At 38.7% G+C, this 25,261-nt stretch overlaps 1 protein-coding gene across 2 annotated transcripts in view; it reads right to left on the minus strand.

Moving 5' to 3' along the window:
* Nyap2 (neuronal tyrosine-phosphorylated phosphoinositide-3-kinase adaptor 2) overlaps window positions 1-25,261 on the minus strand; it is a 252,747-nt gene that overhangs the window by 90,516 nt on the left and 136,970 nt on the right. For both annotated transcript variants that reach the window (XM_038340643.1, XM_038340644.1), the window contains exon 3: window positions 5,352-6,437. In XM_038340643.1, coding sequence (XP_038196571.1) covers window positions 5,352-6,437 — 1,086 coding nt within the window. The remainder of the gene's footprint in view (window positions 1-5,351; window positions 6,438-25,261) is intronic.

Genomic DNA, 25,261 nt, shown 5'->3' on the forward strand with positions numbered 1-25,261 from the left:
TGTCTACTTGAATCAATCAAAGACAGCTGCAGCGTACCCCCAGAAAGGTGAGCAATTATTTATGAAATTATGTTTTCTTCAGTGATTCTGAGCTGTAGTTCTAGGATAAACTGAACAAGGAAAACAGACAGAGTCACTATCCCAATTAATTAGGAGTCACATGAATGTTCAAAATCAAGGAATTTTAGTTATCTTTCACCTAACCTTACCACCCTGAATATGGGGTATTTTAGCTTTAATAGAAGACCGATTAAGCAGACTGGCTCATTCTTAAAGAACTGTATATTTTCTCTCATTTTAAAAGCAAATGTCAGCGTGGACAGACTCACGGGTCTAGGGGACAAAGAAGGTGGGGATGAGAGCATTTACTGAGGGTGTGTTGTTCTTCCTGTGTTCACCTGAGTCAGTGCCTGGTCTTCTGTTGTGGGATGATTGTCATTGCCTTTAGCCGTTTTCTTGTTGCTATTGTTATTGTTTGCATGTGTTTGATATATGTGTGGTGCATGTACGTGTGTGTGTGTGTGTGTGTGTGTGTATGTGTGCGCGCGCTCGCGCACGCACGCAGAGGCCAGAGGAGGAGATTAGGCTCCTCTTTTAGCACTCTGCTTTATTTTTCTGGGACAGGGTCCTCACTGAACCAGGAGGGAGGCTGATAAGCAACACCCTCCCGATATCCTCCTGTGGCTCCTGCTATAGCATTAGCATAAAAGGCACATGAGCACCTATTCCCAGCATTTTATATGGGCGCTGGGATCTGAATTCAGGCTGTCATGCCTGTGTCACAAGTTCTCATAGCTGCTGAGCCACTTCCCTAGCCATAGCTGGGGTTTGGATCAGTGTCTTAATTTCCCTTGGGGTAGTCATGGACTGTCATGCTACTGAACAGTGATGACCATGAGGTCAGCATAGTGGTGACCATGAGGTCAGCACAATGGTGTTCGTGATATCTTCAGTCAAATATACGAATTCTAGATTTCTGAGGTTCATGCTCAGGACTGGAAACCTGACTATCTCTATCAGGTTAGTTTGTGAGCAGGTGTCTGAGAGAATATTTTTTTAAAGATTTTTTTAGTGTGTTTTGCCTGCATGTATGTTGTGTGCCACATGTACACCTGGTGTTCATGGAGGTCAAAAGAGGACACTAGAACTCCTGGAACTAGAATTAGGGATGGTTGTAATATTAATGATAGAAACTGAACTCTTGTACTCTGTAAAAGAAAGAAGCATAGTTTCCATTTCCTCTAAGTATCTTCAGAGTACATATTAGAGTACTACTCAGAGGTAAAACAAATGACATCTTGAATTTTGCATGCAAATGGAGGGAAATAGAAAACACCATCCTGAGTGACACAACCCAGACCCAAAAAGATGAACATGGATGTACTCACTCATAACTGGTTTCTAGCCATAAATAAAGGACATTGAGCCTATAATTCATGATCCTAGAGAAGCTAAATAAGAAGGTGAACCCAAAGAAAAACATAGTTATCTTCCTGGATATTGGAAGGAGATAAGATTGCTGGGAAAAATTGGGAACTTGGGGGTGGGGTGGGATGGGGCTCAGGGGAGATGGGGAAAGAAAAGTGTGAAGGGGAGGATGGGGAGAGCTTGGGGGAATGGGATGGTTGGGATAAAGGAAGGGTGGATATGGGAGCAGGGAAGTATATATCTTAATTAAGGGAGCCATTTTAGGGTTGGCAAGAGACTTGACTCTAGAGGGGTTCCCAGGTGTCCAGGGAGATATCCCCAGCTAGTTCCTTGGGCAGCTGAGGAGAGGGAGCCTGAAATGGCCCGATCCTATAGCCATAATGATGAATATCTTGCATATCACCATAGAACCTTCACCTGGTGATGGATGGAGATAGAGACAGAGCCCCACACTGGAGCACTGGACTGAGCTCCCAAGGTCCAAATGAGGAGCAGACAGAGGAAGAACATGAGCTAGGAAGTCAGGACCGCGAGGGGTGCACCCACCTACTGAGATGGTGGAGCTGATCTAATGGGAGCTCACGAATGCCACCTGGACTGGGACTGAAAAAGCATGGGATAAAACCGGACTCTCTGAGCATGGCGGACATTGAGGGCTGCTGAGAAGCCAAGGACAATGGCACTGGGTTTTGATCCTACTGTATGTACTGGCTTTGGAGGGGCCTAGCCCGTTTGGATGCTCACCTTCCTAGACCTGGATGGAGGGGGGAGGACCGTGGACTTCCCACAGGGCAGGGAACCCTTACTGCTCTTCGGACTGGATACGGAGGGCAAGGAGAGTGGGGGGAGAGAGAGGGAAATGGGAAGCTGGGAGGAGGCGGGGAGGTGGCGGAAATTTTTAATAAAAAATAATAAAAAAGAAAGAAGCATAACTGAGCCATCTTTCCAGCTCTCATGAGGGATTTTCTTGGTCATTAATTGTTCAGAAGGGAACAGCTCACTATGAGTGGCACCAGACCTTAGGAATTGCTCCTGGGTGTATAAGAAAGCTAGCTAAGCATGAACCTTTATGCACGTGAACTAGAAATCGAGCCCAGTCAATACTGTTTCTCCACAGTTTCTAGTGTAGCTTGTTGAACTGAAGGCAGGAATCACAGCCTTATCTCTGACCAGAAAATTCACCTTTCAAATGCATAAAGAGGAAGAAAAAAAACAGATACCAACATCTCTAGAATGTAAAATAATACTTAAATATTACATCAAAAAAACCTAAATGACACTTGAGTCATGAATCTTTCACTACTTTATGTCACTTGTTCTATGTTTATGATGATGTCAACAGGTGCCTACCAATGCTGTCAGGCTGAGATAAAGGAAAGATGTCATGGAAGGTAGTGAAGCAACGATTAGTAGTTAACTTGTATTTATTAGCAATTTGGTTTCTGTGCATCACATAATATTTCTAAGGGTTCTTCTATCTTTTTTAGCATAAACTAATATGTCTATTTTTCTCTATAGCCAAGGACAGTTCAAGTTTTAATTATTCATTCCTATGCTTTATTTCTCTTCCCTCTCATTTATGTAGAATAAAATGTCAGGCCTAATGAAACTCAGCATGACTTTCTCTGAAGTGTTGTAACACAACCAATAGATGATGGAAAAGAACCCAGTCCTTGGCTCCGAAAGCCTGCAAAGGTCCCATGTCACTCCTCCATGCACATGCTTTGTTCTTGAAGAATGCAAAGCCCTTTCAAAGTCAGAGAGTTGTGTTTCTGCTATACGGCACATAGATTGATACTAGCAGATGGATTTCTCCCCTGAAATAACTTCATTAGTTAATTGTTCCTCTATATACAGTTTTTCTAGCTAATTGGTACATCTGCCAGCTGGAGGTGTTAAGGGTTCTCCAAGGAAACTGATAGGTAGGGAGAGAGCCCAAGAGTTTCACCAGTCCAAAGTGAAATGCCTGATAATGTCACGGGGGAATTGGATATTTTAGAAGTAAGTAATTCATTCACATTTTTCTCTTTTATTCTAAAAAATTTACTCACCATGGATCTGCCTTTTAGTGAGTAGTTTTTAATTCTTCTCTATTATCCCAACTTCTGCATTAGACACAGTATCATCCCAGAGAGACAACCAATGGTTTTACTAGACACAGACATTGTCAAACATCCCTACAGGCAAAAACTGTTTGAATTCTGAACAACTGTTCTATAGACAGACTGCTCCTAAGAATTTCGAATGTGTGTATGAGTGATTTGAGATGTTGAGATGTTCTATACATATATAGTTTTGTTTCCTGTATCTAACATGAAATATAGAATCCCCTTAATTTTTAAATTCTTAAAATAATGTAAAGATAAATATATATGTAAATATATTTGCATATATATATGTAACTCAAGAATGTTGAAGGCATTAAACACTACTGCTTAGGCTCATAAAAAGATGTGGGAGAGTATCACTTGATCAACTAATGCATTTATAATTATTTCCTGGTAAAGAAAGGAAAAGCCATTTATAGTTACCAATGATTATGGGTTACTTGAGAATGCCATGGTCATCCCCAGCATAAAAAGTGATAGGGACTTCTTTTCTTCCCCATTTAAACAGTAGAACTACATAAGAAGATAACCAGATTGCATGGTGGACTCATTTGACATATGATGATTAAATCAGTTTAAATGACAAAAGCACGATTAAATCAAAACAAACAAAAAAATTAGTGTGACTAAATTATCTAGGCATGGAGACAACTGACCCGGAACTGCATGGGACTGTTTACAGGCTTGTGGTGTGAGCTATGGAGGACTCATGAAAGAGCTAGTAACTCGGAAACTGAAATTTCTGGTCTTTAAAACTCACTGGCAACAGTTTTTTATACCTTAATTATTTCATATAATACACACATCAATGGATCCAGGAAGAATAACTTAAACATAAGATTTAAATTTTATTTAAGATTCATATTTTGTGTGTGTGTGTGTGTGTGTGTGTGTGTGGTGTGTTGGTGGTGTATGTATGTGTATCCCTGTGTCTGTATGTCTATATGTGTGTGTGTGTGTTTACTATGTGGTGATGTTTGTGGTACTGGTGGAATGTGTAAGTATGTGTGTGTACACGTGTGTGCGGCTATATGTGTGTCTATGTGGTATGTGGTATGCTGGTGGTGCTATTGGAATGTGTGCTATTGGAATGTGTGTGTGTGTGTGTGTGTGTGTGTGTGTGTATGTGTGTGTGCTGCCTGTTTGACCACATGTGTGCAGATACCAGAGTTCCTCCATTAGGAATTAGAAGTAGCTATGAACCAAGCTATGTGCAAGTCCTTTTAGCTGCTGAGCTCTCTCTCCATCCCCTCCCATGGTGTATAGCAGAGAACAAAGTGTTCTCGTTGACAGTGGACGGAAACCTGTGATCATATGAAGTGTGTAGACGGAACCATTCTTTATATGAAAGGAAAAGAAACCTCAAACTTTGTCCAGTTTGCTGTCTTTCCTGCAGGATTTCCTGCAGAAAATCTCCAACAACTGAGTTATAATCTTAGTTTTGTCTTTAACTATTCTGGATGTACATGTTTAGGTTCCTCCAAATCAAACCTTTTGCCTAAGAAATGCATGGTGTTTTCCACTAGACCTTTTGGGGCCATTGTAATAGTTTCAATTTTAGCCTTAAGAAACTCACATCTTTTGGGGAATAGAATATATTACAACTGGGCAGATTGCCATTTTAATATTTGTGGTGAGTGCCCACTCAGAACGCAGTAATTTTTTTAGCGAGTGCCATAAATTTTAAAATGTCATTACATGTTGACATTGAAATTAAAAAGCCTCAGAAGCAAGTCCCCTGAGCTTTGCAGGCATGCACCGATGGGGCCTCATTTTGGTTTTGAGGCCTGTACAAGATAAGATTGCTCAACTTACTCTCTGCAGGCTCTTTGGACCTTCTGCCGCTGGATGACTTCCTCAGCAGGCTACGCCCTGAGGTAAAAAGGCTGGTGAGCTCCTCCAAAGGACTGGTTGGTGTCCGGGACCTGGAGCCACTCTGCGCAGCGCTGTAGGTGTTCACTGCGGCGTTGACCATCTTGGCCCCATCTTGCGACACGGGTCTCGGGGTCGAGTGAGGCACTGAGGGAGAACTTCTTGAGAGGCTGCCAGAATGCACAGCGTCATAGGGGGGAGGCCTCTTGAGACTCAAGGGTGTCAGGGACCTCCCCATGCTGACAGGGGATGGGGAGGTAGAATGACTTTTTGGATAGCCATGAGGAGATTGGGTTCTGTACAGAGTGGATGGAGGCGGAGGAGACGAGGAGAGCACAGGCGCTGCAGGCGCCGGGCCCAGGGCTCCGGTCTGCTCTTTAGTGTGGCTAGAGGTGTGCGATGGCAGGGAGGATGGACATGCTCCAGGTGGCTGCTTCATGTAAGACACGTTTTCCAATACAGGAAGCTTTGTGACCTCCAGAGGGGTCAGTGGAGACTCATCAGAATTGGGGGAGCAGTGCACTGGGGCTGGTGGGAACACCAGCAGGGGTGGTCTATGAGAAAGTAAGTTGGGGAAGGGTGGGGGTATGTCACAGAGAAGACCCTTAGGAGTACATGGTCCTGAAGACTTGAGGAAGTCCAAGTCAGGCACCGTGGGAGTAGCACACTGCGAAGAACAACTGTGATGGTCAAAGTCACATTTGGAATCATGACCGAGGTCGTCGAAAATGGGGTATTTCATCTCTTCATACACAGCCTCACTCTGGTCGTCTTCTTCCTTCCTGAAGTCTCTCAGAATGTTACCCACCATCTCGATGTACACAGGCTCCTCTTCTTCCGGGTCCGCTGCAGGGCTGCAGACCTGGGACAGAGATGAATCTCGTGGGAGCGAGGTCCTTCTTGGCACATGCTTTTTGATGTAGGTTTCATCGAATGACGTGCTAAGCTGAGTGTTGGGATTCCGTTTTGGTTTTGGTGGGGGGATTTTCTTTGAATATTCGTCACTATGGGGTCTTGGCTTGGCGGACACTGAAAGAAAAATAAAAAGGATTGAGAAGTAAAACATGAATATATTGAAAAGCTTTCATATTTGACCTGTGCTTGGGTTTTCTGTAATTCTTTGAGGCAAAGAGTAGTCAACTTCATTACTAATTTGAGTCTTTGATTAAACCGCAAACTCATGGTCAAACATGTCCCATAGAATATCTTAATGGTAGAATTATACCGACTCTTAATTTTGGACTAATTATTATCTAGCTACTCATTCAACACTGATAAAGGCATTAGACCGGGGCAGTAGTTATTACTCTGCCTTGGGATTATCAATGAAAAACTTAAAGGTGAATTTTCTTGGATAACGACATGTAAAAATAAATTTGGAAAAGTGAGACTGAACTAGATGTCGGCAGGGAGAATATGATGTATGTTCACATAAATTTTCACAAAATTAACAGAAATTGAAATATTTTACTGGTGTGCCTGTAACAAATGCCTTCACCTTTTTAGGATAAAAATAAAAACATCACACTTTGTTGAGTTTAATCTCTGTGCTGTCACAAATAAATAGTGCCTATGAAGATGGATCCAAGACTTCAGAGAAACTGCTATGAAAATCTTATGAGTCTAGACGCGTTAATCTCCTGATCCTGCTGCGGTTTAGGGCCCATTCATCTACTTTCCCCAGCAGATATCTTAAGGCATGCCCAATGCTCTCTTTGGGTAAACTTACTAGTGATGTTCCACTCTCAATTCTGAATTCCCTGGAGAGTTTTAAAGAAAAATAACCAAGGGGTAATGAATAAGCTTCAATAACTGATGGAAACTGGGAACTTGTGACAGATGCACTGCTCTACAAATCTTGATAGAGAACAAACTTCTTGACTCCATATTGAAAGGTAGATCCAGGTGAAAATTGTCTGCAATTAAAACTTGTTTTATGAGGAAAGATTCTGGACTCTTGCTACGGATTTATTACCTTGTTGTGTTGATTAATACTTATATGGATTATCTCATGACACAATGTGGCAGACCTAGTGGCTTAAGTAGATGCCAGTACATGAGGTCAGCTGACAGCAGAATTTACAGTTGCCAAACTTGGACAAAGCTAACCAGACTACTCTATGATTTGCAGACTAAGAGGGCTGTCGAGACACCAATAAGGAAACTTTGATTTTCTTCTTTGCTGTTTTCAAATCTCATAGCTTTCGACACAAAAGCCTTTAAAAATTTACTAAAGATAGGAATACTTCTGAGTTCTGAGTATGTGGCTGCTCTGTGCATGCATTGTGTCTTTAAGGCAAAAACAATCAAGTATTCTACTACACACTTCATTTGGCTGGATTTATAATTTCAAGGACTCTCTTCCACTTGTCCATGATGATAACTGTACTCATTGCAATCAGAGGGTTTTTTTGTAATGCATCTAGATTTTTTCTTTAAACCTTTCTACTAAAAACTAGCTGTCATTTCCCAAAAGACTAGCCTAGTGAAACCCTCTATTTCAAAACATTAACAGTCTACAGACATAATTAAGTAGAAACTAGTTAGCTAATTCCTCTTTAGAAATAGCTCTTCTTTTCAGCACCCAACTTGGCATGAATTTTATTATATTAAAAAAATAAAATCAGTTTATGTACACACAACACTTACAAATTAAGATAAAGTAAAGCTATCTATGAACAAGGCTAAGTTAGTACTGGCAGTCTAGCAAAGCTACCCATGAACAAGGCTGATTTTGTGCTGGAAGGATTTTTGAAAGAATGGAAACTTGAATGAAGGAAAATCTACCCAGATCATTCTTTGAAGTTTACTTCCTGTTTTCTTCAACCACAGGGCATTACCTAAACTAATGATGCTGGAAATAAATTTCCTTTGGCTGTTGGGCTCAGAAAGAGTATAAGAGTCAGGGGCCCTGTGGGCCACTGATTAATCGGTGCCTACAGTAAGAATGGTGCTATGAGGTGGGTAACTTCCCTGGGTAGGAACAATCACATTCAGATTAAGATTTTCATTCTTCTCTCTTAAATATTATCCAGATCATTGGGGAAAACAGGATTTGTATGTTGTCCAAAGTACCTGAGTGGACAGAGAAACCTTGAGACAACATCCTTCTTTTCCACACAGATGAGAAGATAACCTTTGGAATAATTGGGATCAATGCCTGCATTTTCCTAAAATTATGAACAAATGACTGTTTTGTTTGCAAAAAGGCACAAAAATGAAATAAAGATCTTTTACACTCATGAAATTAATGAAGAAATTTCCTATTTCAGAAGAATGTATTGTATAACTGAACTAGAATAACCAATTTTAAGAAATATGGACAAGCTCATGATATGAAGTTCATGGAGATAGTTTAATTTTGAACCAATTACAGAGAATTTGTACAAGGAAAACCAAAGATGATACAAGAGTCTCCTGGTATCAGTGAGATGATCAAACCTGGCAGTTTCCATTGATCTTTGATCCTCTAGGACACTCATATATTCTACTAAAGACCACAACAAGTATCATGATACTGGGAGACAGAGCTGTGGTTGACATGTAAGCTTGGCAGAAGTCTTGAGAACAAAGGGCCTTTGTAGTATTGAAAGAGTCTCTTCCCTGCTCCTTACTTGTCATATCAGAACACAGAGGAAAGTCATCCTTCTACAAGCCAGGCAGAAAGCCCTCAGTAGAAGCTAAACACGCCATGTCTTGATCTCAGACTGCTGGTGTTAAAGACTATGGATAATGGAACTTCTGTAATTTAAATCATGCCCCCATTTTGCTGTGTCACCCTGAGGCAGCTAAGATAAAGTATGTATTTATTGATCACTATGTGAATATGTAAGAACCCTTTATAGTTAAATGATAGGTACCTATTTGAATCTTATCCTCTCGTATTAGGATTATATGAGTACCTCTATTATTTTAAAATTTAGTACAGTACATCCCAAGGTAGCATTTAAATTTATTTTCATCCTCTGTCTCACATCATCTTATCTTCTTCAAGACAGCATGTTTTTGCTCCACAAAGCACTATTCAGGACAAATATCCACCCAGGAGCAGGCTTCTACCACCAGGACATTAATCATGGTTCCTTGTGATACAATTCTCCAACCTCTAATTTATGGCCACACATAGACTGCCTAACTCTCACACACTTACTGGAGGTTTGCTGCTTGAATTGACAGTTGTTGCAAGATACCTACATCCTGCACTTCCTTGGGTCATGGCCAGTTCTCTAGCTGATCTTTCCTGGGAAACCCTTGCACACCAAGAGGTAAAGCCTCTTTCTCTTCCCTTCCCTGATGGGTGAAGACTGCCAAAGGCTAGCAGGTTTATCTAACTCTAGTAGTTCTTTCCCCGTTCCTCCAAATTAGCACTGTGCAAAGTTTGAATTGGGAGAATAGGATTATGTAGAGAGTAAATTGTTAAATAAATTACAAATAGTTCAATTCATTCCCTTGATACTGGGGGGGGGGGGGAGGTGATTCCTATATCTTTGTTTCATAACCCCCCAAAATCTCATAATTCATTTTGGGAAGTAAGATCAGAGGCAAACATATTTCCTAGGGATGCAGTTTTTTATTTGTACACATATCACAGGATCGATCAATGACGATATATTTCAACTGTCATATTTTTAAAGTTTATCTATACATGGAAAAGTCTTAAATTCTAGATAACATTATCCCCCAATTTATTTCATGTTTAATCTATTTCTGGTGAATCTAAAAGTAAAGAAAATTATTTCTTAGTATAATTTTTTTCTGAGGCCCTTAAAATAGTCCTGTGCTACATATACAGATATTAAATTGTTGCTAATTAAAGGCACACATACAAAAAGACAATAAGAACTGCACTGCAATTTTCAACATTTAACTGAATCCAACCATTTTAAAAAAGGTGATTTTATAATTTTAAATGAATTTTAAATTGTTTCTAATAAGCCCAAAGATAGAAGCAATAATTCCTGTTCAACTTGAGAACACACATTTTAAGGCTTAAAATAGTATAATGACACTCTCATTGAACAAGCAGAAAGTGACATTTTTGAAATGAAGTACCTGAACACAAAGGTTATGCATGGCTTTCAGTCATGCCTAGATGATCTGTCGTTCACAGTTAATTTTGGAAATTCACCATGTCCTTTGTCAACTTATCCTTCAGAAATACATTTTGTAAAAGAGTAATATAAAAATATGCTTTAGTGTCTGTCAGGGTGCATAACTTGTGAGATAAAAAAGTAACACAGCACAGGTTAGCATTCCTTCTCATGGAAGCACCCTGTGGTAATAGGATTCCAGAGTTTGAAGGACAGTTAGAGACTATTCACTCCAGACACTCATTCATTTAAATTTTGTGTGTGTGTGTGTGTGTGTGTGTGTGTGTGTGTGTGTGTGTTCGTATGTGTTTCTATAGTTGGATTTTAGAAAGTCTCACAGGTCTACATAATGCATAGTGGCCATTCTTACTCTACTCTCTCCATGACCCACCTATCCCCACTCACCTCTCATGTTTGTGTCTATTATTTTACATGACTCACTGAGTTGATCCAGGGCCTTCCCTTAACCATGGGTTTTGAACTATCTTTTAGAGCCTGGCAGTGGGCACACAACCGAAATCAATGTTTCTCTGTCTCCAAGAATCTATCAATAACCACCAGCTCAACAGTAGACATAGGGGCTTCTGAACCCCTCCACTTTCCATATCTGACTGTCGGCAGGGTCAGTCTTCTGTGGACCTGGTGTAGATATTCAGAGTTGTCAAACTCTGTGTGACTACTATAAGTAAATATGTATTTTTGCTTGCAATGTATGTTTTAAGAAAAGAATATTCCAAGTTGCATTTAGCATTCTATACCCTTTGAGACAAGCAAAGCAATAGTGGAAAGCTATATAATTCATCATTTTATCTTTGGTGTGCTGTAATATATCATTTGAAATGGTATTCATCCACATAACAGGCAGAACCAAAGTACTTTAAATCTCATTGTACAGATTTATTCAAGTAATAATTCAACCTGGGAAATAATGTCCACACACTGTGTGATTCTGGAACAGGTTGATTTTGAAGGTGAGAGACACATTTCCCACTTGCGGGGGGAACTGTGCTCACAATAACTCTCTTCACAACTCACAATGCCACAGCTCTGAGAGATATTTTTATTTTCACAGTCACAAGCTCTAAAATACTATCAACAATTTTTAAAAGACGTTTGTTAGGGGATGGAAGCTGCAATGTCCTTGATCTACTTATAGGAGGAAAGAGAAAGCATGATAAAGGTACAGGGTGCATCAAGGATGATGTTGCAGGATGCATGTTACAGCTCCAGACAGGTCACAAAGCAAGCAGAGAACTCAAACTAATGTTCAAGTGGATCAAAAGAAACCAAGCCTACCTACTGGCTTAGCAATGCATTCTGACTTTTAAAGACTGGAAGCTGAGGGAGGCCTGAGGGAACTTTTGCTTAACATTAGAGACAGGATCTTAACCTTCCTGTGATCCATGACACTAGGCACACAAGCTTTAAGACTGTTTTAACTCACACTCATGTTTTCCTTCTCCTTCCCTGCAACACACTTATCTCAACATGTGTGTTTACGCATGCTTTTGCAAAAATTGCTAATTTTTGCTTCACTCTTCAATCTACTGGTTGTAAAATAAATTTACAGACTATAGCTTTCACTTAAAAAATTAGAATAGGTTCGATGATGTGAGCTCACTTTACATGGTGAGGGTCAAGGTTGTTTCTTGAAATCATACTTTTTCTGAGGTATATAGACACTCCCTATATCACACATAATTCTTACAGGTTGTGGTAAGAAATATTTAAAGAATTTTAAATCAGAAACAAATTCTAAAATTTATTATTAAAAGTAATAGTTCCCTTTAGTTCTATGTGTGGAGGTTGTTGTTTCCTAGTCAGTGAAGTCTATTTCCTCCCTGCTTCCAGGAAATCCACCCACCATGTAACATGACTTCTAACCTCTCCAAGATCACTATGCTGGAATAAAGCCCAGGATGACATAGAGAAAAGAAAAAAAAACAATACCAAGAATGAAAATCCAGTTGAATGAGTCCAGTAAAGTTGGTCTGCTCTTCTCCCTCCACATAAAACCTGAGAAAACTTTAAAACAAAAAAGGATTCTAGAGAGAAAAGAATAGAGTCAAGTATGGCTTCTTGGTAGCAGCATTGTCTCAGGTGGGCTCTGTGCGCTAGAATCAAGCAAAGGCACAGCTCCTTTAAAAGAGGCTTCTTTACTCAGTATTAGTAGCAAAAACCTCAGAGCTCTTTTAAAAGACTCTGCCACCAAACACTTAAATGATGTTTATGAGGAGTCAGTGGCAGACTTCTTAGTGGTAGCCTGAACATAGAAAGTTCACAAAGTTTTGTCAATTAATGTGACTCCTACCATTACATCTATCATGAAACTAAACTCCCAAAAAGTTAAGGAATTGGGTGGATCCAGCTGCTAAAACCAAAGATATAATATCGTTCATGTGGTCATGTGGTCAGAAAAAGATCAAGATAAACAGTAAAGACAGAGTCAGATTTAAAAAAAAAACCTCTAAACGGTTTATAGTATATTTTAAAATATGTGTAGGTTTGAAACAGAAAAGAAAAAGAATAGAGAGAGTCCTTAAAAAAGAAATAGAGTAGTTAAGTTAGGTGTAGTGGCATACACCTTTAATCCCAGCACTTAGGAGACAGAGGCAGGTGGATCTCTGTAAGTTCAAGAGCAGCCTGGTCTACAGAGAGAGTTTCAAGATAGCCAAAGATACACAGAGAAACTGTGTCTCAAAAAAACAAAAAAATAAAAATAAAAGAAACAGAGTAAAAAATTAAAGCTATACAAACATGAAAAACACACAGAGAATATGGATATTGTATGTTATTGTGTTGTCTTTGAATTGTTTGACTGCCTAGGAAGGAGAAACAGCTGCTAAAAGACATTTGATTACAAATGCTGCTGGATTAATTCAACCTATACATTTTGAAAATGCTTTGACTTAAAATTTAAGTCAAAAGATATGTTACTTTGGAGATGAGGTTTTGCTTTTGTTTCCACAGGAAATGAGAGGCTGTGGATTCATTCTTAGTTAAGAAAAATAAGGTTTTATCAAGGAAGACACCCTGAAAAATCTCCATTGGGAATGAATGGCCTAGTTGATCCAGTTTCAGAGCACCTCTGCTGCCATTTCTTCTGAGTTCTGTGTCCAAAACAGCTTCAAGGCTGCTAGCTGAGATGATCACGCCTCACAGAATACTTCAGTTAGGACTTGAGCATAATCCTAAATTTTCTTTGAGTCCCCATCAGATTATCAGTACCCACAATCTGTAGGAAGTAGCCTAGAAAACTACACTCACATTCCCCATAAATGGATTATAGATGTTTGTCTTTGTTTGGAGTGTTGGTTGCAAGTTGTTAGGGATAATAGTCAGGAAAAACACTAAACAAAGATTAGATTCAGAGTTTCTCTTTGGAAAAGAAAAAAGGGGGAAGTGCTGTGATATTATGCTCCTGTACCCTGTAAAGATTTGTTACTTGTATTGGTTTAATAACGTGCTGGTTGGCCAGTAGACAGGAAGGAAGTATAAGTAGGGCAACCAGAATAGGAGAATTCTGGGAAGAGGAAAAGATCAGTCTGCAGTCACCAGACAGACACAGAGAAAGCAAGTTAAGATTGCTTCACTGAGTAAGGTGCCAAACCATGTGACTAAACATAGATAAGAATTATGGGTTAATTTAAGTTGTAAGAGCTAGTTAATAATAACTCTGTGCTAATAGGTCCAACAGTTTAAATTTGTTTTAAGCCTCTGTGTGTTTTATTGGGGCTAAACAGTTGTGAGACTGGGCAGTATGAAAACTTACGTCTCCAATAATGAATGCCAATTGATGCTGGTCCAGCCTAAACTAGCTTTGGGACACAGAAGCTGTAGAGGGTTGAAGGACAGTGTGTTGGAAAGCAATACAATTGTTGAGGAAATTGCTACAGAAGGTGAAAAACTGGGAAATTTGTTGCAGGATGGGGAAAAAATAGGATCACTGTCATTTGCCACCACATAGAAACACAAAATATACATCATAAAACTGAGAGATTCAGAAAGATACAGAGGTGTGAATGGGCTTGTTTTAATGACACAGGATAAAGAACAACAGTACTGAAGATATTAAAAAAGGAGTTGCTATATCTTTATGCAGAATTAAAAGGAACTGTGTCTAGTACTGTACTTTGTTTGGAAGCCTACTCCACTCAGCTAAACCTTCTAAAAGAAAAGTGGGTTGAGGCTGAAGTCAAATTGAGAGCCTTGCCAGGAAAATCTGACCATGAAGGGTTAAAAATCTAAATTAGGGCTACACAAGCCATTGCCGAAAACTCTAAAATATGTTAGGTCACAAATACAGGGATTTTAGGACTTTAAGTAATCTATAATAACTCAACCTTATCCTCATGTAGAGAGGGACATAGCTCAGTCTGGTACTTTGCTTTTCATTTAATGAAGTGAAAGCTTATTTGATTTATTGATAGGTCTTTAGAAGTATAAATGTGGTTTACAACCCACATTTGCTGGAAGTAATTGAAAGCTGAAATGAAAGTATACTTTGGGAACAAAAATTTATAAAGACTACAAGTCAACAGAAAACTACTCACTGTAGGTACTAGGCCACCACCTCTTGTGGATAAGAGAAGGTAACTTGGGGAAAGAATTTTAGAAACCAGGAGGCAAATAAAAAGCATAGAGATCATAGACCCTAATCAACAAATATTTTCTGCCCTCAGAGTTTAGACAATAGCTACAGGTTATTTTTGAGATGCTGGGGATCTTTGAATTTTAGCTATCTTGACTTATCATTTTCCTTTGTTGTTGTTGTTTTGTGTTCAAGAGTATATATGGTAGGTTCCTCAATCCTTAAATGCCGGAATGGTGGGTTCATAATAGTAAATATAGCCAGGGAGCTCTCCCCAAGAAGCCATGACAGAGGAGACTCATTTCAAGTCAATGTTATAATACAACAAATATCCCAGGGAAGGCTTGAGAATATTTTATCAGCTGGCACTTTTTAATATAGAAAGAAAATTGTGGGAAACAAACAGTCTTCAATGATAGCCACTCTGAGTTCCTTCCTTCCTATTATGTAGCCCATTTTTCGGTATGTATAGGGTATCTCTTCCTGAATCAAGCTGGGCTTGCACTTCCAATAGAACATGGCAAAATGACTTATGGTGTTTCAGCCTCAAGTACTCTTCATACTTCCAACTTATATTCAGTGACACATAAGTGTGACCAAATGAAAGACCCTAAGTAATGCCACAGAGATCAGAAGAATCATTCTTATAAGCTAAATCAAATTCTGTAATAATGAGAAATAATTCATTATTGTCTTATCATCTATGGCATTTTGGCTCTGCTCACCATATACAGCCATTGATAAATGAAATAATTCAAAATTAATATCCTGTGTGCGTGCAGATATCTCAGAAAAATGCTATTGCCATTTTCAAAGAACTAAGGTACATACTGTTCTCTGAGGATGCAGAAAACATTCTTCCAGAATATAGAAATTAAGGAAGTAATATTGCTTCCTGAATATTATCATATCACCACAGGTTGATTCAGAGAAGCAATATTAAAAGAGGTTACAAACTTTCTGGACCAAAAGCCTAGATTAAAATCAGAGTGAAGGTATTAACATAAAAGGGAAGAGCAAATGAGAATGGAGCTAGTTCTCCATAAATAATGAAAAGCAAAAGACTCACAGAGCATAGTCTGGTGGTCGAACAGAAGTTCCCAGCAGCTCTGGATATATCAAGTATATCTCTGCTATGGGCACAACATGCTGATTTAGATTTAAGTAGGTATCTTCATAATTCTATGGGGCATTTGTTCCTTAACTTGAGATTAGCTTCCGTATATTTTCATAATCTTAATTTCTAACGTGTATGCAGATGCTTTTGATTTAGAAACCAGCATAGTTGAATACTGCCTTCAGATAGCCATTTCTTTTGAGCTTGGTTACCATGGTTCCCACTGACTGTATATGACTTTCCCTCCATCATTAAGTCAAAATACTGTAAGTGAAACTATTGTATCTGAACATGTCTGGCTCCTTTGTGTTATTCAGACCTCAGCTTATAGTCACCTCTTCGGGACCACCCTACTAGCTACCAATGTGAGCTCCGTTTTTTGCTTTCGTGGTTAGTTCAAGTGAGGAAGGGGTGACTATGTAATTAGTCCCTTCATCACACTAAGTTCTACTCTTTATAGGATCATGAGTGTGTATATTAATCTTGGTCTAATCACTACGATAAGTAAGTAGTCTGGAATAATTACAAGCATGTCTGTGGTAAATATTTTTCTACTGTTGAGTAACTGTGAGACCTTTGACATTATTAAAGAAAGCTTTAAGAATTCATGTATTCTCTACTGACCTTAAAAAAGCCATGCATGACCCTAGAGCTTCTTATTTCTTTAGACATTATTTGACTCTATAAACAAGGAGATGCTGAGACCAATGAAGGGCAGTAGCATTTGCAAAGGATTGGTGTAATTTAGGGGGGTGCTTGTAAGGAACACTGAGATTGTACACGTAGCAGAATAAGAGGAATTAAATATTTTATCTGCTGAAAAGGAAGACTGACAAAATGAAAATGTTCCTTTTTCTATCACTATCAGACTCCGAGGAAAAGCCTGCAGCATGAAGAAACAGTAAAAGGGAAACAAGTTGGATTCTGTAGAGTCTATGGGTTTGTTAAGCCTTGTCAAAGACCAGGAATCAGGAATCCAAGTGACGATTTCCTGGAGAAAACTTTCTTTGTTGGTATGAAATTTAACATATCAAAGTTACTACAAACAAGGGCACCAATGTTCTATCTATTCTTTTATAGCTACCATCCCATGTATGACAGTGAGATTTTACTAGAATCTCTGTATAGTAGGAAGAATAATACAGGACATAAGACAGCCAACCTGATCTCTACTTATCCAATAGTACTCCAGACTACAAACTCATCCCTAAGCTGAATTAATATCTTTGTCTTTCCCACTGATATTTTTCATTCTTCATGTGTCCTTCACATGAGCTAAAGTAGGCAGCCATTTTCTCAAGTTTCTCAGCTGTGTGTGTTCATAATCCACTCAGTCATTTTCTTTTCTACTGCCTTCCTGAGATGAAACTGTTTCCCTCTCTAAGGTACAATTCAAAGGACACAACCTCTTCCCTTTCTCCTTATATTACTTACTATTATAATTACTGCTTCTTTATTTTGAAATTTCTCTTCCCAAGCCCCTAGAATATCAGCTTCTCTCTGTTAGGCCTTATGAGCTTTCTGAGAGCAAAATAAACTCCCCTTTTAGTTAATTTTTTTCATTTATTTTATATATCAATGACAGTTTCCCCTATGCCCTCTCTTTCCATTCCCTCCCCCACTTCCCATCTACATCCCTATCCCCATCCACTCGTTTCTCCATTCAGAAAGGGGCAGACCTCCCATTGGAGTCCACACATCACGACACATCAAGCTGAGGCAAGACCAAGCTCCTCTCCCCGCACCATGCGTGGTAAGGCAACCCAGCATGGAAAATTGGTTCCAAAAACCAAGCTCATGCCAGGGAGAGGTCCTGATAAGACAGCAAGGAGCCCCACAAACAAACCAAGCTACACAACTGCCACCGAAATGTAGGTGGCCTAGATAGGGTCCAGGAAAGCTCTCTAGCTGTAGGTACAGAGTCTATGAGCTCAAACTAGTTCCTATTAGTCTCTGTTGGTTCCCCCATCATCATCTTGACCCCCAAGCCTGGCTCATACAATCTCTCCTCCTTCTCCAGAAGGATTCCCAAAACTCCGCACAGTGCTTGGCTGTGGATCTCTGCATCTGTTTCCATCAGTTACTAGATGAAGGCTCTCTGATGACAATTGGGGTAGTCACCAGTGTGATTACAGGGGAAGGTCAGTTCAGGCACCCTCTCCACTATTGCTAGGAGTCTTAGATGGGGTCATCCTGGTAGATTCCTGGGAGTTTTCTTGGCACCAGCTTTTCCCCTAACCCCAAAATGGCCATCTCTATCAATATATATCTTTTGTTTCTCTCCTGCTCCATGCTTCCCAGAATGAATTCAGTTTTAAAAATCCTCTAAACTTAACTTAGACTTGCTTCCAATAGGCAGTTGGTCAATAACTACTAACCAATAATAGTTCACTAGACAGTAAACCACAAATGTATTATTTAAAGTTTTCAATTCCCCTTTGTTATAAATGTTTGTTTTTTCTGCTCCTTTTCAATCTTCAATTTTATAAATGAAATTTATCTTCCAGCAGTTTTTGGAAACAATTTTAACCATGATATATATTTATAAATATTATTTAAATAAATATTGAGACACATTGCTACAGCTTTCCCAACTATGAGTGCTGTAAACAGTTTTTGCTCTTAATACTAATCACCTATGTCCAGGAGCCAACCCAGTACCAGAAACCTCAAGTTAGGCAAAACAACACACAGTGAAAATTTAGGAGTATCTGAGTTATTAAGTCCATTTATTTATTTATTTTTTTGCTTTGACCAAATACTTTTAAGCTATCTACTAGCTATCTTTATAAATCAACAGTAGCTGTCATTTGTTGCATCTCTGCCATCAGTGAAAGAAAGTCACCAAATAAGTTGATTTCCTGTTTTGAGGGGGAAAATAGGATAACATCAAAGTGCCCTTGGGAAATGAATGGTGCTGAGCACCCAATAGACGCTCAGTTAATTTGGATTTCACCCAGGAGGATATTATGTTAAGGGAACGAAAGATGGAAGAGAAATCCGATTAACGATGAGAACATTTCTCCTGTCCCTGGGGCGGCCAACCCTGTAGAAGCCAAGTCCCTGCAGTTCCACAGATAGGGTCTCCTGGGGATTACCCTTTGTAGGTTCATCCTGGTTGTGATATAAAGATAGAAATGTTTGTGATCTCCGTAAGTATGTGAGATCACAGGGAAAGCAGCTTGAATTTCCAAAGCTGCAAAGCATTTTTCAACTTCACTGAAGCTGTGCTGATGTTTGCTAACATCTGTAAAGGAATTATAACTTCAAAGATTATGGCAATATCATTAATACTGCTATCATTACAGAAGTCATATATTTGGTGCCTCATTTCTATCTGATAGTACCCTTTAAGGGGTTATTTCTTGTAATTCTCATCATATCCCAGTACAGCAGACACCACTGCAAACTATTTTCTGTTCTGATATTGAAATTCAGTTCTAAAAAAGTTGACTCACTTTCCCAAGTTCAAAATCTAGTTTTAAATCCAGGTTGTCAAACTCAACTTGTCATATGGTCAAATAATAACTTACCTATAAAGATGATGGTTCATATTAGTTTTATAAATACAAAGATAAGAGTTGTTATGTACATATTTCTTTACAATTAAAACATTCCCTTCTACAGGGTAAATGGTGATGTAATACTTAGAAATAAAACTCATGCAACTTTGAAGACCCGAGGAGCTTAAAAAAATTCAAGACCCAGAAGGATCATCTCCAATGCTATAAGAATCGTAAACAAGAGCTGGGATAAAGGACAGACTCCAAGAGAACTGCCTGTAAGTTGGGCAAAGCACACCAACGATGCCATTTTTTGTGAGTTGTTATGCATGCTGCAGTAGGCTTTGCTGTGAGGTCGCTGCTTCTGAGATGTTTGAGTTCCTGTAAGTATTTTTTTCTTACTTTCATGTTCGTATAAGTGCACTCATTGGTTGACCAAGACGAAACTATTTCTTTGGTCTATAATCTGTGATTAACAGACATTTGTCTGCAACTCCCTAAGAAAAGCTACACAACAGGAAGGTTTTAGCCATAATTAACATAACTCTTTCATGAGTTCGATTAGTCTTAATTTGAATCAATTTTGGCAGTCTATAACCTAGGAAAAGCAAAAAAATAAATTCATTAAGCCTCATTGAACTCAACTGTCAAAAGAGCTAGCAATGTTTCTTTGCATGACCAAGTGATGCTGTTGGAGTCTTTGATGGAGTTGAAGAATAGATAGATAGTTATAGTTTTCCTTAGTTATGATAAAAGATAAAGTAGATATAAATACTGTAACTGTAATTTTTGCATGATAACTGTTTTGTTATATGTAATTTTACTATGTTAAAGTTAAAGCCTTTCCTTTTTGTTTAAACAGAAAAAGGGGAAATGATGGAGACGGGTCTTCTATCAATCTGTTGATTTCATTGGCTAATTAATAAAGAAAACTGCTTGGCCTAAAAAAAAAAAAAAAAAAAAAAAAAAAAAAAAAGATTCTAATTAGAAGGTGTCTGTCATACTGTCTGGGACATAGAAAAGACTGAAATCACAGAAGCAGCACCATTACCAACCATTGCCACTTTTTCTATAAAACTCATTCTGGTTGCATAGGAAACTGTATAATGAGAGCATGTGCTCTTACATACACTACACATTTGTTTAACATGGAGCTATAAAAATTAATTGTGCCAGTATAAAAAAAACACCAGCTCCAGGAAATTGTAAAATGAGTGATTACCTAGCTAAACATAAATTTTATGTTCATCGATCATTCAGATCAATATTCTACTCTCTTCATACAATAGGTTTCAATTTTGTGAGCATCCATATTTTAGAACTCAGTTTGGAATGTTCTTTAGAGACCATTTGCTATCAGAGTGATGTCAGTGTTCCTATCCTTAGTTTTTCTCTTCTTGATGATCTTTCAATAAAATGGAAATTATAATAAAATATTTTTATAAACACTGAAGCACAGATTCTTGGTAAAGATTTATAGAATGGGATATAGCAACAAAATACATATAGAATTCTTTGACAATTTTATATATGTGTAGAATGTATTCTGATTACTAACCCCTTCCCTCTCTTATATTCCTCCACCCCTACCATCTTCCCATCTCCTTCCTGGCCAGTACCTTTCCCATATTCATCACTTTGGTTCTGTTTTGTGACCAATGTAGTTTAACCAGGGGTATCTGTGTTGTCATTGGATTAGGACCACTTATGGAATCTGGACGGTATCACGGGATTATGGGCAATGTAGTCTTTACTCAAATAGTTATGATAGTTGAACAAGTTATCATTTGTTATGAGTTTAAATTCAGGTTTTAAGGAAGGGGATAAAGATGGTGAAAAGTGGGGACAAGGAAAGACTTGGTGACTATGAACTGTCCATGAAGAAGCTGCTTTCAAATCTATGTTCTCATAATTCAAGTAAGAGGGCATGATAAGAAGGTATAGCAGATCATATGTAATATAAAAAAAATGGGGAATAATAGTGGGACCTAAAGGTTTAAGAAGAAATGGGGATGGGGGTTGGGAGAAAAGAGGAGTATAAGGTTGATTGATCAAAACTAAAGATACATGAAGAAGCCTTATGAAACCCTATTACTTTATAATCTAATTAAAATACAGTGTATTTAAAATAAGGATAAATTTGAAAAAAAATCCCATATTAATAATAACATTCATAGGAGACACATATTAAATAAAAAATGAGTGTTCTAGGCAAGGAATACTTCCTAATAGTTATTGGACATAGAAGTCCCAGAGGTACTCAAAACACTACTGGCTATTGCCATTGCTTTTGATTGACAATTATAAGATCCAATGGCCTTATTGCTAAAGACACCACACATTTTGCTTTCAGCGTACAAAGAAATCAATTTCCAACTGACCAGGGAGCTTTCCCTGCTGACTAGACTTCATAGTGCTATAAGGTGTTGTGTAAGTGGCTTCCAGAGAAAAGACAATGATGATCATATCCTACAATAAGCCCCACATATTACAATACAGTCTGCCAGGCAATATTGGTACAATAATAGCATGACTCTTTATGAAGAGGGGACTGGTCTCTTCACTAGATTTGAAGTTTCCTTCATAGTAGAAAATTTGTCCCTAAAACCATAAACATGGGCAAAATACAGGGCTAGGGAAGTTATGGGCTAAAGGGAAGAACCAATTGATGTTGGTTTTCTTAATGGTCATGCTATCAAATTTATATGCATTGATTGGTGATTCCCATAACCTTATTCATTGATGCTTCTTATTGCAGTGGACAGTAGTTAATACAGAGAAGCATTTCTATTCAAAGGGCTGAGACTAAGCAACTGTGAGTGCTCAGCAATACTAGAACATCTATATCAACACATCCCAACCACGGCTAATGAAACAACTTGGAAGAGGGAAATAAAAGAATGCAAAGTTGTTGATCATATATATGATCAAGACATGTAATAGTTCCGGCATGCAGCTGAAGAGAAGAGGGTTGGATCCTGAGACTCCATCCCTAGCTGAAGACCTCTTGGTAGTTCATGGAGGCAGGAGAATCTCTTTTCTTTAGGAGTGTGACCACTGAAGGGTAATGACCTTGCCTGATTTGGTTTCCCATGTACATTTCAGAAGTATTAATTGAACTCATTGTGTTAAAAATAAATTTAAATAAGTATAAAAAGAGGACATGAAGTTAGGAGGGACAGTGATGAGCAATTTCTGGGGAGAGATGGAAGAGAAGGTAAGCAGTGGATATGATGAAGATATGCATGGATTTTCAAAGAATGTCTTAAATAAAAAGACCAGGAAGATGACATGGATACTGAATCTAAATCATAAATAAAAAGAAACTAGGATACTTCTTGCCTTAGTTGGGGTTTCTAGTGCCATGAAGAGACAACATGACCATGGCAACTATTATAAAGGAAACATTTAATTGAGGTAGAGGCTTGCAGTTTTAGAAGTTTAGTTATCATCAGGGAGGTGAGCATGGTGGCTTATAGGCAGACATGGTACTGGAGAAGGAGCTACTATATTCCTGATTCACCGGCAACAGGAAGTAGACTGAAACATTGGCCATGGCTTGAGCATATATGAGACCTCAAAGCCCACCCTCACAATGACACACTTCTTCCAACAAGGCCACACCTGCTCCAACAAACAAAGCCTGACTCCTAATAATACCACCACCTATGAGCTTATGGGGGCCAATGCATTCGAACTATCATACACTTAGTCTACAACAATGTATTCCTTGCAGGGCTTTCCTGAGTCCTTAGTCACATCTTGGACTTCTAACTCAATATCAGGTTTAACTATTATCACAAAACTTTAACTTCACCTTATAGACATTTTAATCAAAGGTGAAAATATAGAGACATGAGGATAAGCTTAATCTGAACATATAATTTCTAAGTCATATATGTGCATATATCTATATCATATATATGCAGAAACATTTTTCTTTTTGTTCATTTAGATATAGAGAACCTTTATAAGATTTTAATTGTCCCATTAAGTTAACTCTGACTCTGTCGGGAACATACTTCTCTATTTCACTCTTGGCAACATCTTGGGCTCAGGTTTGAACCTCTAAAAGCCTATGTGTTAAAGGTCTAGCTATAGACCATGGCTCCATTTTGTGGTGATAGTACTGTTAAGAACTGAGATATAAAGAAAGGAAGTTAGGTCACCCAGAACATGCCCTTGAAGGAGGTATCAGGACTCTGGTCTTCCTCTTTCTTTTGTTTCTTGACTAACACTAATCAAATGACCTTTTCAGCCACATGCTGCCACTTTGATCTACCCTGCTGCTACAGGATCATAGACTTAAATCTCTGCAAATGACAGTGGTGATAAATATTTCTTCCTTTTCAAGTACTCTGTCATGGTGATGGCAGCTGACTGGAACACCTTGGCATAATAGGATGAAGAAGGTTTTCCACTGCCTTCCTAAGCCAAGCATCCCAGCGCTTGCTTCCATGGTAACCCCTCATCAGACTGAAGCTTCTATTTCAGGAAGTCAGACCCCAGAAACACTCCCATTCAGGGATCTCCTGCCAAGTGCTCTTCCAACATCATGTGCTCCTCTTCAGCCTTTCCTTCTTAGCCTTCAAATTCCAGGTTCATTTTTAGTCAAGGATTGCTTCATAAAGGTCATAGAAGAATAATGGTCATTGAGATCCCTTTCTTCTTTTGGTCACCATCTCTAGAGACACATGCATTGTGTTACTGCTTATTTAGTGGCATTGTTGTTCTTTAGATAAACCATCTCTTCCATACCTCTACCATCTTGCTTGATGTATGCTTTAAAATAGGAGTGTAAATTTTATAAAGTGACAAATTGCAAGATAAAAACTTTCATGTTACCCCTTATTTCTGAACATCCTGATATGAATTTCAATTCAACAGTATGGTTTAAGGAGTAGATTGAGTATCTTATATAGTCATCAGGTACTGATACAAACAAATGATTCTCTGTGGTGTGAAAAGCTAAGGAGTTTTTGTCACAACTAAAATAAGGGAAAATATCCAGGCAAAGGACATAGAAGCTAAGCCTGCTTCTTAGGCACAAACTAAACAAAGGTGTGTAGTGTTGGAAAAGTACAGCTTGAGAGGAAATTTCTCTGAGCAGGAACAGGGTATGGGGTGATGCCTTGGGCTGCTCAGCGGGTACAAGCTCCACAGAACAAACGAACACTTGAGGTAATTGGCATCTGTGCTGCCTCTTCCATTTTGGCGACTCTGAATGTTCCCAAGCAAATTTGCCCCAATCATGTTTTCCAAATACCAAAAAGACTCACAGAAGGAAGACAAACTGTTCTCAGCCAATAAGAATGTAGTGTTACCTTGGAGATAGGCTTCCTTGGCAATCAAGTCTTTGTCTTCAAATTCTTCCACAATCACCCCGCAAAGAACACAGAATTTAGAGCCGAGAATAAGAGCATTTCAAAGACACAGCCCAGCAAGTGGCTTGGAACAGTCACAGGACATCCTGATGGTAGGAGATAATGGAGACACTGGGCACATATGGGGAACTAACAGGAAGCCGCAGCCTCTGGATGTCTGAATTTTCT

This window comes from Arvicola amphibius, chromosome 8, assembly GCF_903992535.2.
Source record: "Arvicola amphibius chromosome 8, mArvAmp1.2, whole genome shotgun sequence".
In the NCBI taxonomy this organism is placed as follows: domain Eukaryota; kingdom Metazoa; phylum Chordata; class Mammalia; order Rodentia; family Cricetidae; genus Arvicola; species Arvicola amphibius.